This window comes from Melanostigma gelatinosum, assembly GCF_949748355.1.
Source record: "Melanostigma gelatinosum genome assembly, chromosome: 6".
Taxonomy (NCBI): Eukaryota; Metazoa; Chordata; class Actinopteri; order Perciformes; family Zoarcidae; genus Melanostigma; species Melanostigma gelatinosum.
In genome coordinates, this window is record NC_136639.1 from 28,056,700 (window position 1) to 28,071,475 (window position 14,776).

General features: G+C 45.1%; 2 protein-coding genes across 4 annotated transcripts; both read right to left on the minus strand.

Moving 5' to 3' along the window:
- Positions 1–1,181: 1,181 nt before the first annotated feature.
- On the minus strand, positions 1,182–6,635 carry paxx (PAXX non-homologous end joining factor). Of its 3 annotated transcripts, none has more exons than XM_079270283.1 (7): positions 6,512–6,635; positions 5,965–6,017; positions 5,826–5,875; positions 5,503–5,681; positions 3,316–3,354; positions 2,848–2,938; positions 1,182–1,957 (listed from the first exon to the last, which is right to left on the minus strand). In XM_079270283.1, exons 1-7 carry the CDS (start codon positions 6,624–6,626, stop codon positions 1,909–1,911), a joined length of 576 nt encoding a protein of 191 aa, XP_079126409.1. In that variant the 5' UTR covers positions 6,627–6,635; the 3' UTR covers positions 1,182–1,908. The 3 variants fall into 3 exon arrangements, with proteins under 3 accessions (XP_079126409.1, XP_079126411.1, XP_079126410.1); XM_079270285.1 differs by having other exon boundaries at positions 5,826–5,869; positions 5,965–6,025; positions 6,512–6,630; XM_079270284.1 differs by having other exon boundaries at positions 5,965–6,025; positions 6,512–6,630.
- A 2,171-nt stretch (positions 6,636–8,806) lies between these two features.
- On the minus strand, positions 8,807–13,610 carry LOC306778329 (phosphatidylinositol 4-phosphate 5-kinase-like protein 1; the record flags this gene model as incomplete). The annotated part of the gene is made up of 9 exons (XM_079269793.1): positions 8,807–9,644; positions 10,393–10,555; positions 10,651–10,763; positions 11,424–11,479; positions 11,580–11,614; positions 12,422–12,546; positions 12,973–13,127; positions 13,282–13,326; positions 13,422–13,610. The coding sequence occupies 9 exons, from the start codon at positions 13,608–13,610 to the stop codon at positions 9,230–9,232; spliced, it is 1,296 nt and encodes a 431-aa protein (XP_079125919.1). The 3' UTR covers positions 8,807–9,229.
- Positions 13,611–14,776: the final 1,166 nt, after the last annotated feature.

Genomic DNA, 14,776 nt, shown 5'->3' on the forward strand with positions numbered 1-14,776 from the left:
TCGTGCTGATGGAGAGGATGTAAAGGCGTGGTCATTGTGCTGATGGAGATGTAGTAAAGGTGAGAGGTGATGGTGCCTCCCTTCTATCCACGTTGACGCTGTACATTTGGTCTCTTTCTACTGAGTGCTTTTGTTTGTGCTTTTAACATATTATGTTGTGGACTCTGCCAAGAAGACCCTCTATAAACCACACACCATGTATAATAATAATAATAATAGTAATCATTGTATTATTACACCAGTTGAAGTGAAGGTAATCAGCGATCTAACCGCGTGAACTCTGCTTCTATTCCCTGACAATAACTGCACTACCACCACTGTGATACGAAAGGGATCCTCAGATCACAATCATATTATGCTGTTTTAACTTGGATACAATACATGTTTTATGATTTGCAGAAGTATTTGTAGTTTTCTATGGAATTTAATGGACCTCAAAATGTGCAAAATATCCATATTCACAGACACACGTCTGATTCTCTGCCTGCGGTTCAAACTTCATGAGTTCTGTGGTGATGAGTTGTGTCCTGTCTAATAGTAACGGTTTCACTTCTTCAACAGCTGATTGCAGTCATACGTTGGTCATTATTACAGTGGGGGCTGTTTTCCTACTTAAGAGGTGATCATTAAACAAGGAAAAACTCTGTCTCTTCTTTCTTTACTGAGAATGTGAAGCTGGAGGGAAGAGGTTCGCTGAAGTATTTGATTGAATTCTATTAAAAATGATTTGAGAGCATAACACAGATTTCTGCAGGAGGATAACTGATTAAAACTAAAGCAAAGCTTGGAACGTGACCAACAGAAGGGATCAGCCTAACGACAGAAACAAACTCATGAATCTATAAGCGGGGCGACTAACAAATAACTCGCCAACCACTGGGTGCTGAAGTGTGACACTTTAAATGTGTTAAACGTTGCTCTGTGTGTGATATGGATTCATGAGGATTCTCTGGGATGTTCAGCATCATCAGGTTCTCATTCGGACTCAACATGTGACGTTAGTGCTGCAGCTCATGTCTGATCAAACCGCTGTTCTCTCAGTGAGACTTCAGCAGACAGACAGTAAAAGACGCCGTCTTTTTACATACATTGCATATATTAATCTGTGTACATGTCCAAAAACAATCAAACTTCATAAAACTGACTAACATATTTTCCAAATATTGATTTATTAACGAGTATAATGCACGAGTAGAAATTTCAACTACAGTTGGTGCTGTTGTACAACTGCTCATGTCTATGTGGAGTGCGTTGGTGCTGCATCTTAATAACCAGCTGAGCGCACAATGACCCGAGGCCTGCTGGACGCCATGTTTCAGCTGAACAGCACAACACGAGAGTCAGTCGCACCAAGTGTGTCACCATGTAGAGACACATGTGGAACAAACATTTATTCACTCAACTCGCATTTCATTTTCAGTTTCACATAATAACCTAAAAACAGAGGAAAATGAGTAAATATACACGTAAACTAACCCTGACTCAGGATCATACATTCTCATATTGTAGTTCATACGGAGCACAAATCACTCCTTCCTCTATCAAATGTGTGAAGAGCATGATAAGTGTACATAGTCATTTGAAGACAGGCTCCTGGAGACCAACATAATGTGTCTTCAGCACATATCTGAAGTATGAGCAGCGTCGGTTTCTTTGTTTCTGTAAAGAGCAACAATAATGTTGCTTCTTTTACACAAACTGTTGCAACTTATTATTCATTTCCAGATGCAATTAAATTAAAACTGATAGAAGTCACTGCTTCATACCTTGAGGGATTAAAAATCATTGCCTGGTTTTTATGACACGTAAAGGCTGTGATTTAAGAAGACGTCCTGATGTCGTGTTCGTGGATTGAAAGAACATTCGTCTTTGGTTGAGCAGCAGCTGCAGCGTGAGAACAGCAGAGGATCAGTCTTCTTCTACATCATCAAAGGCCACGCCGGTCGCTTGACGCTTTCTGCACAAACAGACGAGCAGTCGTTGGTTTACATTCAGAGATCAGAGAATATGAAACTCTTGAAACGATATTTTCACGATACTATCACGATACTATCACGATACTCTGAGTATTGTGATAACATATATTGCGATTTATTACTTTTTTCAACTTCAAATGATGTCCCCAAAGGAAAACTGTGTCAACAACATGTTTTATCCGAGTTCTTTCTCTGATGTCTCCATCTTTGTTTCGACCAACTTCCTACCAATCACGCACGCAGACCCGGCACCTCTGCTGACCTCACCAGAAAACAACTCAGCGCCATCTAGTGGACTGAAAAAGCAATTGAGTTGATTTTTTAAAATAGTTTATATAATAAAATATCGATACAATATCGCCACGCCGCGGCGTACAGTACAGCGGGACGGCGCGCCTTACAGTACAGCGGGACGCCGCGCCGTACAGTACAGAGGGACGCCGCGCCGCGCCGTACGTCGGGACGCCGCACCGTCCGGCGGGACGCCGCGCCGTACGTCGGGACGCCGCACCGTCCGGCGGGACGCCGCACAGTACGGCGGGACGCCGCGCCGTACAGTACGGCGGGACGGCGCGCCGCACAGTACAGAGGGACGCCGCGCCGCACAGTACAGCGGGACGCCGCGCCGTACAGTACAGCGGGACGGCGCGCCGTACAGTACAGAGGGACGCCGCGCCGCACAGTACAGCGGGACGGCGCGCCGTACAGTACAGCGGGACGGCGCGCCGCACAGTACAGAGGGACGCCGCGCCGCGCCGTACGGCGGGACGCCGCGCCGTACGGCGGGACGCCGCGCCGTACGGCGGGACGCCGCGCCGTACGGCGGGACGCCGCGCCGTACGGCAGGACGCCGCGCCGTACCGAGGTGTACCTTTTAGTTCCTGGGTTAATGAGAGAAGCTCCAGGAAGTCGTTTCTTCATCGCCATCGGTGGAGCACAGTTCTGCTGCTGGGGTTCAAACTCTAGAGGAAAGAGAGAATCTGAGTAACATTCCACCACGAGCCTGTTCTTCAATCCTCAGCTACATACTAAAGCTCTGAATTATATCATATTATATACACACACAAACACACTGTATGTACAGACTGTATTTTATTTACTATATAATAAAAATTATCGTTTTTTGAGAATCAATTCTGTATCATAAAAAAAATAAAATCATCGTCTTACACCCCTAAAGCTAAATAAGTCACAGAAGACGACGGGCTGCGTTTCCTCCGTCCTCATTATGGACGTGTTCCAAACGTCACACTGCACCGTGTTGGATAAAGATAACTGTTCCTTTGCTATACATGGCACCCCTCCCCCACACCTTTAGTATAGAGCTGTAGAAACATACCTGCGGGCCGCCGTTGGTGAGTTTTCACTGGACTGACACCTGGAGGAACGAGTCACAGTCAGCATTGAGTCCAAGAAGCATAAGCTCCTCTAATATGAAATGAATGACAGTGAATTTCCATACAGGGATTAATATTCAGCACAAAACACTGTTGTTGTTTCGCTGATTTGTTATTATTAATCTTCTCCTTCAGAAAATAGATTCCTTTGAGAGGAACATTGTAGACGCATGACATCCTCACCTATAGTTGAACGTTGTGTGCAAACACTGATCCACCTCTACAAGAACCGCTTCAGTCCATCTGACTCGATCTGAACATCTTCTCTGAAACCGTAGGTCCTGTTGCTACCAAATCTTCAGAGGAACATTATTGGACCGAGCTTATCAAAAGTTGCATAAAACCTCTTGGTATCGCCGTGCATTTTGAAGATATTGACCAATGAATTTTAAAAGGGCTGAACACATCAGAAGACCTGCCTCCACCCTCTGGACCAATCACCACCATTCACCACCAACAATCACCACTAATCACCATCATTCACCACCAACAATCACCACCATTCACCACCACCCACCACCACCATTCACCACCACCAATCACCACCATCATTCACCACCAACAATCACCACCAACAATCACCACCATTCACCACCACCAATCACCACCATTCACCACCAACAATCACCACCAATCACCACCATTCACCACCACCAATCACCACCATCAATCACCACCATCAATCACCACCATTCACCACCAACAATCACCACCAATCACCACCATTCACCACCAACAATCACCACCAACAATCACCACCCACCACCACCAACAATCACCACCATTCACCACCAACAATCACCACCATTCACCACCATTCACCACCAACCACCACCAATCACCACCATTCACCACCATTCACCACCAATCACCACCAATCATCACCAATCACCACCATTCATCACCAATCACCACCAATCACCACCAATCACCACCAATCATCACCAATCACCACCAATCACCACCATTCATCACCAATCACCACCATTCATCACCAATCACCACCATTCATCACCAATCATCACCAATCACCACCATTCATCACCAATCACCACCATTCATCACCAATCACCACCATTCATCACCAATCACCACCATTCATCACCAATCACCACCATTCATCACCAATCACCACCATTCATCACCAATCACCACCATTCATCACCAATCACCACCATTCATCACCAATCACCACCATTCATCACCAATCACCACCATTCATCACCAATCACCACCAATCACCACCAATCATCACCAATCACCACCATTCATCACCAATCACCACCAATCACCACCAATCATCACCAATCACCACCAATCACCAATCACCACCATTCATCATCAATCACCACCATTCATCACCAATCACCACCATTCATCACCAATCACCACCATTCATCACCAATCACCACCAATCACCACCATTCATCACCAATCACCACCAATCACCACCAATCACCACCATTCATCACCAATCACCACCAATCATCACCAATCACCACCATTCATCACCAATCACCACCATTCATCACCAATCACCACCAATCATCACCAATCACCACCAATCATCACCAATCACCACCAATGCTTCTGTGTGTACGTATGTTTCAAACACCATGCCACAACACGACCAGACTATAAATCAGGAATTATTTGACCAATCAACACAAAATTCACAGGATATATTTCAGAACAATGCTGAACAGAGTGTGCGCAACTGTTTTGAAATGGCTCACTAGGGGGCGCCACCAGTCCAAAACTTGTGCATGGGTCTGACACAAATGTGGACATGAATCAATCAGTCCAAACGTCATCAAACTTCAACAAAGACGTTAAAACATACCCCCGGAATGTTTTCAGAACGTCTTAATAGTGGCTGAAGAAGAGAAGATCTGTCCATAAATGAATCAGCATCTTTTAGATCGTTGGTTCTTTACTGCAGGTATCAGAGAGCGTGTCGGGGGTCTAGAACCGTCGCAACCGTGTTCGCTTGAAGCCCGAAATCGTTGCTTGCGGCTATATTTCTCATTATTATCATAATAATAATAATAATAATAATAATAATAATAATAATAATAAGCTCAAACCTGCCCTCAATGTGTAACAACAGAAGAAGAAAGAGCGTTTACTGTCAGGCTGAGTGAGGCTGTCAGCCATCCTGAACAGCAGCTCCTTCAGCTCCTGTGAGGCCTGCGGGCCTTCCAGCCTGGATAAGGTCACACTCTGGTCAGCTGGACCGGAGCTCAGGTGGAGCTCTGCACTGGAGTCATGCACCACAACAGACACGTCCCCTCTTCCACAGGCCGACCTGAGGGACGAGAGCAACATTTAGCCTCAGTCATGGTTCCATGTAGCATTTATTGCACACGCAGCTTCACTAGCACCACTGACTTCTACCACCTCGCTTCAACATTCCACACAGTAGTTTTAAGAGGACAGATTGTGATCTCACCTGAGTTTTAGAATATAATCCTCTGTAGATCTCAAGGCAAACCTCTGTCTCTAAACAAACAGGTACAGTTACAACCAGTTACCACGGACGGGAGGAAGCACGCGAGCACGCTGGGGGGGGGTCTGCAGAGGGAACTTACGAACTGGGTCAACGCGGCCTCGGTGTACTCTGTGCTCCAGACAGCGGCTGCATCTGTCAAACTCAAGAAGAAGAACAAACACGTGACGATGAAAGAGTTTCGTGACGTCACACCTGCTCCTGTGTCCTTACATTGACATAAACACACATATCGAGGGCCAAAGCACAAAACCTATCTGCAGAATTTTCTGATTGCCGGATTTCATTTTGGATGATGAGAACAAGGAAGGCTGTTCATATTCAGTCTGTTTTAAAATAATCCCGCACTTTATTGACACTTAATTTAGAGCATAATGTTGTAGAACCTCTTCCAACTTGCACCAAATGATGGAAAGATTGCAAAGATTTGCTCTTCGGCCATCGATATGTACGTCATTCATGACGTGGTCTCAAACTAACGCAGAAGTACAAGTGTGATGTTCAGTGTCTGATACCACCGTGCCCTCGGCTTTCAATGTTTAAATGCAGGTTTGATGAGCGTTCTGTCCGTCTAGGAAACACGTACTATGAGGTCACGCTTATGTACATTTACACAACCTTCCACTCACCAGATGCTAAACATTCCGGTTGCTCTCCGTGTGTAGCAAAGGAACCTCGACTGGTTGTTTTTATCCAGCAAAGTGCAGTATGACGTTTGGGACACATCCATGTTTCGTCCTCCATGGAACTCGACTAACGGCGGCCCAAGAGGCACAAAATAAGGTGCAGGCGTTTATTCTCTCCGTTTAAATTGCGGCCCGCAAACAGCTCGAGTGCATACTGCCCCCTACTGGACAGGAGGGTGTCACACCACATCGTTTGAACCTGTTTACCATCAACCTTGTGTCGGTTAGAAAGGCGACTCCTTCTGTTCCAGTATCTCAAACAGTCCCTTTTCCCGCCCAGCCTTATCACTCCATTTAAAGCTGTGCTCATGAAACGTTCCCGTGACGAGTTCCTCCCTTCTGCTCCTTTTTTAACTTAGCTTTGTTAGTTAGACTGGTTTTTGTATTTTGTGATACCCTACTTCCGTTTCTATCTTCTTCCCACTTTTTCTGCCACTTCTCCATTCTCTTCTTCTGCTTTACTTCTTCTCAGCCTCATGCTATTGGTACAGTTGTTTTATTTTGTAAGGCCCTTTTTGCAAGCTTGTCAGCGCACTCTGCACATCTACACCTCTGTCTAGTCTCAGCAAACAGGTCCAGTTCAATGAGAACATCTTCCTGTGTCTGTATGCTGAGCACACCACCACCTTATCATGTCTGACCTCTCCATACCACTGCAAACCAAGACCAGCTGCCACTCTGCTGCATCCACTGATCACTGGTCAGGCAGCCTTTTGGAGATATATGGTCACGTAAGATGGAGCACCTCTGATAATTCAATAAAGTTATGGCCTGATAGAAGGATACGATGCCTTGAGCACAGTGTGTCACAGTGATGACATCTTCATGTCGCTCCAACAGCTAAAAGAGAAATAGGATCTGGCCAACAAACCGATAGGTCTGTGTGAAGGAATGCTGTTACTGCATCACGACAGCAAAGGTTAAAGGACATGTATTAGCCGAGCATCTTCAACAATGATGGATCGAGGTCCAAAACATAACGAACGATCAAGAGTCTGGTCTGGCACCACTAGACGAGGAACTATGGTCTGATTTATGTCACAACATCATAATGACATCATAATGGTTTATGTTTCCCAGCTACAATGTTGTCCCTCAACACTGAAAAATCTTTTGATTTCAAACAGTTTTCAGTTGTGGTATTACCGAGGATGGATGTTACACATGGCAGTGTGCTAAAATCACAATATGTTGGTGTGATTTATGTGACATGCTGACAAAAATGATGGATACGCCAATCCCATTGGATGCAGCGCTCCGATAATAGTGTGCTTTACACACTTATTGCTATTCTTTTACATTTGATGGAGCTACACTTGTACAGTAAGTGTATTTAAAAGTTGAGAACTCTGATCAACCGGTCTAAAGTTTCCTCTTCCTTTCAAGTCACGTATTTCTTGGATGAGCCTTATGAGCATGTTTGGCCCTGTGTAGATGGGCTGTACAGAGAAGTGCTGTGTAATGCTCTGTTCATTACTGATATTGAAGATGAAATATATATGAAACGATCCTGTAATTGTTATATTTTGCATGAAGGTAAGAGTCACTACACTGAATGTTGTGAGTAAAATGTTGATGTAAACATTTTACATTCAACGCAACAACAAATATTTTTCAAAATTGAAAAGCTTCCACAGTATTTACAACAGTAATCACTTATCAATTTCAGTAGAGAAAGGACAAAAGAAGAATAAATCACTGGTGTTCCCCTGACCAGGGCACGACTGAACTCATATCCTGTGGCAAGCGTTCCAGCAACGTGCACTAAAAGCACCGGACAGGAACAATCTTCTTCTGCTTGGTTGGCCCCGAGGCCTCTAGAGAGCAGCACCAGTTGGACGGAGGGCCGTCAGCTGGGCCGGTGTGGGAGGAGTTAATGGAAGCTATGAAGTGAAGGTAGAAGAGGGCTCAGCTCTGGCAATCTTCACTGTGGACCCCGAGAGAGGGTCACAGTCACAGCACATTAGTTTCCTGCTTCAAAGGTTCTAACTCACTCAAAACAAGGCAGTGAATATCTGTTCAGGCAGACATGCATGAGAGGGATAAATGCTGACTGAGGCATGCTGTAGACAGCGTGTACTTGCTGCTGCATAATGACTGCATGTATGAAATGACTGCATGTGAAGGACGTTTTACATTCAACAGTTGTGAAGCGCATTACTAGTAGGAATAACCCATTCAAGGTATTTAAAGTTGTATTTTTATGTACATTTACCGACGCACAAAACACGAGTTTATATCAAAGAGAAAGAAGCAAACTCAACTGAAAGACTTGAAAGGGTGGTCTGAGCCAGTAAATAGAATAAACTGACAACATGGGGAGTGCCTCTATAGTATATACAATCTGCCAATACCACTGCAAGGTTTCTATGTATGCACATCAATTATTTATTTATTGAAACCTGCCACTACCCTGGACCCCTATCATTGTTCTATTGTGCCTGGAGCACAAGCCAGCTTAGCAACTGCACACAAAGTTACAACTTCTACACAAACACTTCACCACTGTCCTCTGATGCAGCTCATCGCATTCAGGTTGATCCACTGCTCCATCACGGCGTCACAAGAAGAAGAAACCAGAATGCAACAGCGTCGGCTGTCCTGTGGACACTGGGGGTTACGCATGCTGTGTGTGTCAGTGCTGAATGTTTTCTTCATTGGTCACTGAGAGTGGTTCTGAATCCACTGGCAGAATCGGTGTGAATATTTGGCGGGGCGGACTGTGGAGAAGGCCCTGCCTGGGTAGCGGAGACATTTCCACACATTCTCCAGTCTCTTCTTCCAGCCGTAGACGGTGAAAATGTCTATAATGCCCACAAAGTAGCGGTGATCTGGCCCATCTACCACATGAACTGCATTTTTGCAGTTGGGCAGTAGCCTGCGATGATGCTCAAGAAATTGCTGCAGTTCTGAGTCGGTGCTGGTTTCTTTCATCTCCTGGAGGGGAATCCCTTCACCAGCGCCCTCAGCTGCTGCCTGTGGCTCGTCTGTAGTATCTGATGCCACCGCGGCCTCTCTCAGTACTGGACCGGTGGGGGGGTCTGACCCTGTGGGACTGTCAACTAAGTCCACAGACCTTTGGGACAGAAAAGAACAGAATCCACAGAACACATTTAGAAGGTTTTCAGAGTAAAGCAGGCGTTCAACTGATGACTCACTGAACAAACTAAACCAGGAACAATCTGTCTCATAAAGACATCAATTCAAGTCTGCATACATTTCAACCTGCAAGCGCTGTATGTAGTCCTGTCAGTCCTGCCACACTGTGTGGGTCAAGAAGCCTCCCAGATCAGGAAAGTATTGTATTTCAGCCGTCCCTCAGATATGTCTGCTTGCTTTTGTGGGATAATATTGACAGGAAGATCCTGTTTTTTTGTCTGTTTGTCTGCTGCATGTACTGTAGTGTACACTGTTTGTACAGTGTTCCCCACCAGCTCAACCATGCTCCCGGTGTTGAGTGCTGCTATTTCTCTTTCCACAGCCTCAGCTCCCTCCGATGAACCTTTGCTCATGGTCAATTAGTGAGCTTTCATGGTGTTAGTAGACTTTTTATGAAGCTGAGAGAGGCGAGCAAGTTGTTTTCCCTGTTTCCAGTCTTTATGCTAAGATCTGCATTAGCGCTCATGGGACATGACCTTCCCACCCAGCTCTGGAGAAAGGAGGGCCGTATGTCCTTTAACAGCACATTCCCTTTAAGGAAGCTATTCACCAGTATGTAAAACATCTTCTAGAGTTTACTGAACTGACAAAAAAGTGAAAAATGAGACATAATTTAATGCACACAAATTGGTTTTGCAGCTGCTCAAAGGACATATAAAACCTACTTTGTGGTGCGCAGAACAAGGTTTGCCAAAGAGTGTTTCCCTTCCAGCTCATCTGTGTGCAGAGGTTGATGGGCCAGCAGGAGACTGTAGTCCAGCACATTGAGTCCTTGCAGGAAGGCAGCATCCACTTTCACTTGATTAGCAAACCAGGATTTTTCTTGACCTAAATCAACAACACACGGTTTTCCATTGAGTGAGCATTGCTCAAGAGCATCATTGGTGTGACTCCAGAGATGAGTAGAGGCAGCAGATACCCACCTAACGCAACGGACTGCCCTTTGAAGTTATTGTCCTTCAGCACTGTTATTACCCGTTGGCCTCCTTTGTCCGGGTCGGTCCATCTCCCCAGCTCACAGCCTTTAATGTCGTATCTATGCAACAAGCTCACAGCCTTTAATGTCGTATCTATGCAACAAGCTCACAGCCTTTAATGTCGTATCTATGCAACAACAAGCTCACAGCCTTTAATGTCGTATCTATGCAACAACAAGCTCACAGCCTTTAATGTCGTATCTATGCAACAACAAGCTCACAGCCTTTAATGTCGTATCTATGCAACAACAAGCTCACAGCCTTTAATGTCGTATCTATGCAACAAGCTCACAGCCTTTAATGTCGTATCTATGCAACAAGCTCACAGCCTTTAATGTCGTATCTATGCAACAACAAGCTCACAGCCTTTAATGTCGTATCTATGCAACAACAAGCTCACAGCCTTTAATGTCGTATCTATGCAACAACAAGCTCACAGCCTTTAATGTCGTATCTATGCAACAAGCTCACAGCCTTTAATGTCGTATCTATGCAACAAGCTCACAGCCTTTAATGTCGTATCTATGCAACAACAAGCTCACAGCCTTTAATGTCGTATCTATGCAACAACAAGCTCACAGCCTTTAATGTCGTATCTATGCAACAACAAGCTCACAGCCTTTAATGTCGTATCTATGCAACAACAAGCTCACAGCTTTCATACAACCAGCAAGTTGATCAGAAATCAACACAAGAAAGCAGAAGCACTGAGCCCGTACCTGATGTTGATCCTCTCATCAGGGTAAAACACACTCTGCATCACAATGAAGTACTTCTGGAAAGCAGACAGACAACACTGCATTGTGAGTACTGGCACTGTAAGGATAGAACTATATATATATATATATATATATGTTATCATGTTGATAGAATACCTTCATTTGATTAGGAATAACAATCCTGTGGACACCTGGGAAGTCAAAAGAGAAATGGTTAGGTTAGGCCTTTGTGTACCCTGCACAACATCGGCCATTGATGAGAAGTCACCCATGTCTGTCTTGGGAGAAGAATAAAGCATATTATTAAATCATAGATTTTGTCTGATGCTAGTTCTCCGTCTTTGATCAACAAACGCTTCATAGCAGCAGGTCAACAGGATGCGGTGCATTCCATCATCTCAGGACGGAGGACGGAGGACTTGTTGGTCTTTAACGAGTAAAGCTGAGGAACAAACGAGCTCAGCTTCTCAAAGAGGATTTCCTGATGTCAAATATTTCATCTTAAAATGACAGCACTGTTATTTGTCCAGAGAGATATTTGTATTGCTGCTGATTATATTTCTCCTGTTTACATCATCTTGTGTCTTGTTTTTCTTGAGTTGCATTGTTGTGCATCCCTGTGTTGCACAATGACAATAAATGATTGAATGATCTTTGAATACTTGAATATATACTGTATATATATATACAGTACATATATCTGATTGGTAGTCTTGTTATGGGGCTAGACTGAGGCATTAATTAGCATTTAAATGGTATGTAAGAGCTTGTCCATCCATAACTCTTTGTCGGTGTTGAAAGTCAATCATTTTTGGTGTCCACTAAAATGATTCTTTACCAAAAGATATGGAAAGCTGTTGATGCTGAACATCTGTTTCTACAACAGCTCTTTGTTCTTACAACATGTTTGGACCTCGGGCTGAAAGGTGACAGCAAAGGGTCGACACTCCTCTTGGAGTAGAAACAGCTCCTGCAGCATGAACCGAAGCTCCTCTTACCCAGAAACCTCACCATCAGTGAATGAGGGTATTTCTCCAGGTGGTCCATGTACGCCTGCAGATTGGACAGGAGAAAGTTCACCTCACGCCTGCTCTGGGTTTTTAGGAAGAATCTCTTGTCATTCCTGAAACCGAGAACAGTCAGCAAAGAACACGACACAGACATTAACAGTGAATCATTGTTCAAAGCTTCTTGAATGTCCAACGGCAACATTTGATGCATTTTCACTTTCTGTACTTCATCACACACGTATGGATTTTTTCGGGTGTGCTTTACATCTTGTGACTAAAGTACATGTTGCTGCTGCTCGTATCCTCAGCTGGTGTTCGTACTGCTGCCGTTTCTACAGGAACGCACCGACTGTCAACCTCTGCCTCATACATTCCATGTTGGAAGATTGGAAGACAAGGACGCTGCTTCTTGTCTCCACAATCTTATTGAACTGTTATTTGACTTCCCTTTTGGGTGTTGGTTTGGTTTGAATTAGGATGAGATGACGTGAAGAAGAAGTCAGTGGAAGGTCTGTGTGTGGATCATGTGAAGGGCTTACGTGATGAAGAAGTCTGCCTTGCTCTTGGAGTTGCTGACAAACTGGAGGTAGCAGTCTTCTGAGCAGAGGGATTTCATGTATTCCTCCTCTGTGATGTCCAGTGAACGCCTCAGTTTAGAAAACACTGATCCTGCAAATGTCTGCATCTCAAACCCCTGGAAGGCAAGGATTGGACAGAAGCCTTGAGAATGACTCCGTGTTTGTTTTCAACAGCTTGACAGGAATTCTTAGAACAACAACATGAAAGTATGAAAAAAGACGAAGCTTGTGTTATTAACAAAAGGTTTTCAGCCTGGCATTACTACTTGCCTCTTGAGTTTGCTCCACCTTGACATCTTCCGCTGCAGGTGTATCCTGTGCAACAGGTGAAGTGTTTATGAGTGAATCTGTGTCGACGATGTTTCATGTTTATCATACAACCAGCGGCCTTTAACTGGGAGAGTCCTCACCTGGCCTGATGTGTCCATGGTGGTCTGGATGGCAGCATGCAGGCCTTCTTTGATCATGGATGTCAGGTGGTAGAACTCGTGCTCTGGGTTGACCTCGAACACCCCGACCATCCTCCATCGCTGTCTCAAGTGCCACCAGCGTCTTCGGCTGGCGGCTCTGGAGGTGCCAGCAGCTTGTCTTTGTGCCATCTGTGACACCGGCAGACATCAGTTTAACAAGTTAAAGAGTGACATTCGGCCATAGCATCTTTCATACGGAGACTTTTCAACAGGAAAACGTTTAAAATTTTAAAAAGCATCAACGTCAGGGTGCATGCGGTTGGAGTAGGCAAGAGATGCGTAGCGCTCAAAGAACTCTTTTAGGATTTATTCAGCCATACAGTGGAGACTTATAGCTCAGAGACACACGTCACCAACGAAAGCGTTGGGCAGCCTTGCCACTAACGAGCGTCTCTCGAAGAAAGACATGCTGATGTAAGAGACAGTCAAGCTGGATGACCTGAGAACCGCTTGCGGAGATCACACGTAAGGGCGATCGGAGTGCCGGAGAAGCTGGAGGTCTCGAACAGCTCGACAGCATGCTGAATCAAACAACATGAACATCAGGCTCTGGTCTCTGGTCGTGGGCCATGCTCTACGCAGGTGACATCACCTTTTTGTTTCCAATCCTACTACATGTCTACCTGACAGTATAAGTACCCTTTGGTGTGCTATGAACTCTCTTTGCCATTATGGACTGTAGGAAGAAGAACATGCAATAATCACGCTTCTTCACTGATGACAACTGAAGTAGTGTTCCCGCAGTGCTGCCCAACATGTCTTCAAGGTACTGAAGGCTGAACCTTGAGTACCCTGAGTACTGAGTACTGAGTACTTGAGTACCCTGGAGGCAGGGATTCCAGGAGCAGAGCGCGGTGGACCACTTTCCAGGCTCCAGCATCACCAGAGAGCAACAGATCTTCAGCCAACTACTCAGCCATGCTGGTTGGTTGTTAAAGAAGCATTCGGCATCTTTCCTTCAGCGACACGTGTACAGGTGTGTTGATGGAGTCATCCCTGCCACTGCTGAAGTGTGTAAAGGCCATCAGTCGTCTTCACAACTTCAAGAGGCTCACAGCTACAGGAGAGGAAGGCCGGATGCTCGCGGTGTGCCGCAGAAGCATTCCGCAGCTGATAATCTCCAGGATGTCATCAGGACCGGCTCCAACAATAACAGAGGAGGCCTTCGTAGTTAAGGAGACCTACAGATCACTTTTGTCTGGAGGGTGCTGACTCTTGGCACGGTGAAAGGGTGTAACTTGTGCTCTCTTTAACCCAAAGGCTTAAGATCCACCCATCTTCCAGAAGGTATTTCC

Coding starts and splice junctions, on each gene's coding strand:
- paxx (XM_079270283.1), bottom strand. CDS start 6,626: ATGGAGGACGAAACATGGATGTGTCCCAAACGTCATACTGCACTTTGC. Junction 5,876..5,964: donor AGGCCGCGTTGACCCAGTTC/GTAAGTTCCCTC, acceptor CTGTTTGTTTAG/AGACAGAGGTTTGCCTTGAG. Junction 5,682..5,825: donor GATTATATTCTAAAACTCAG/GTGAGATCACAA, acceptor CTCGTCCCTCAG/GTCGGCCTGTGGAAGAGGGG.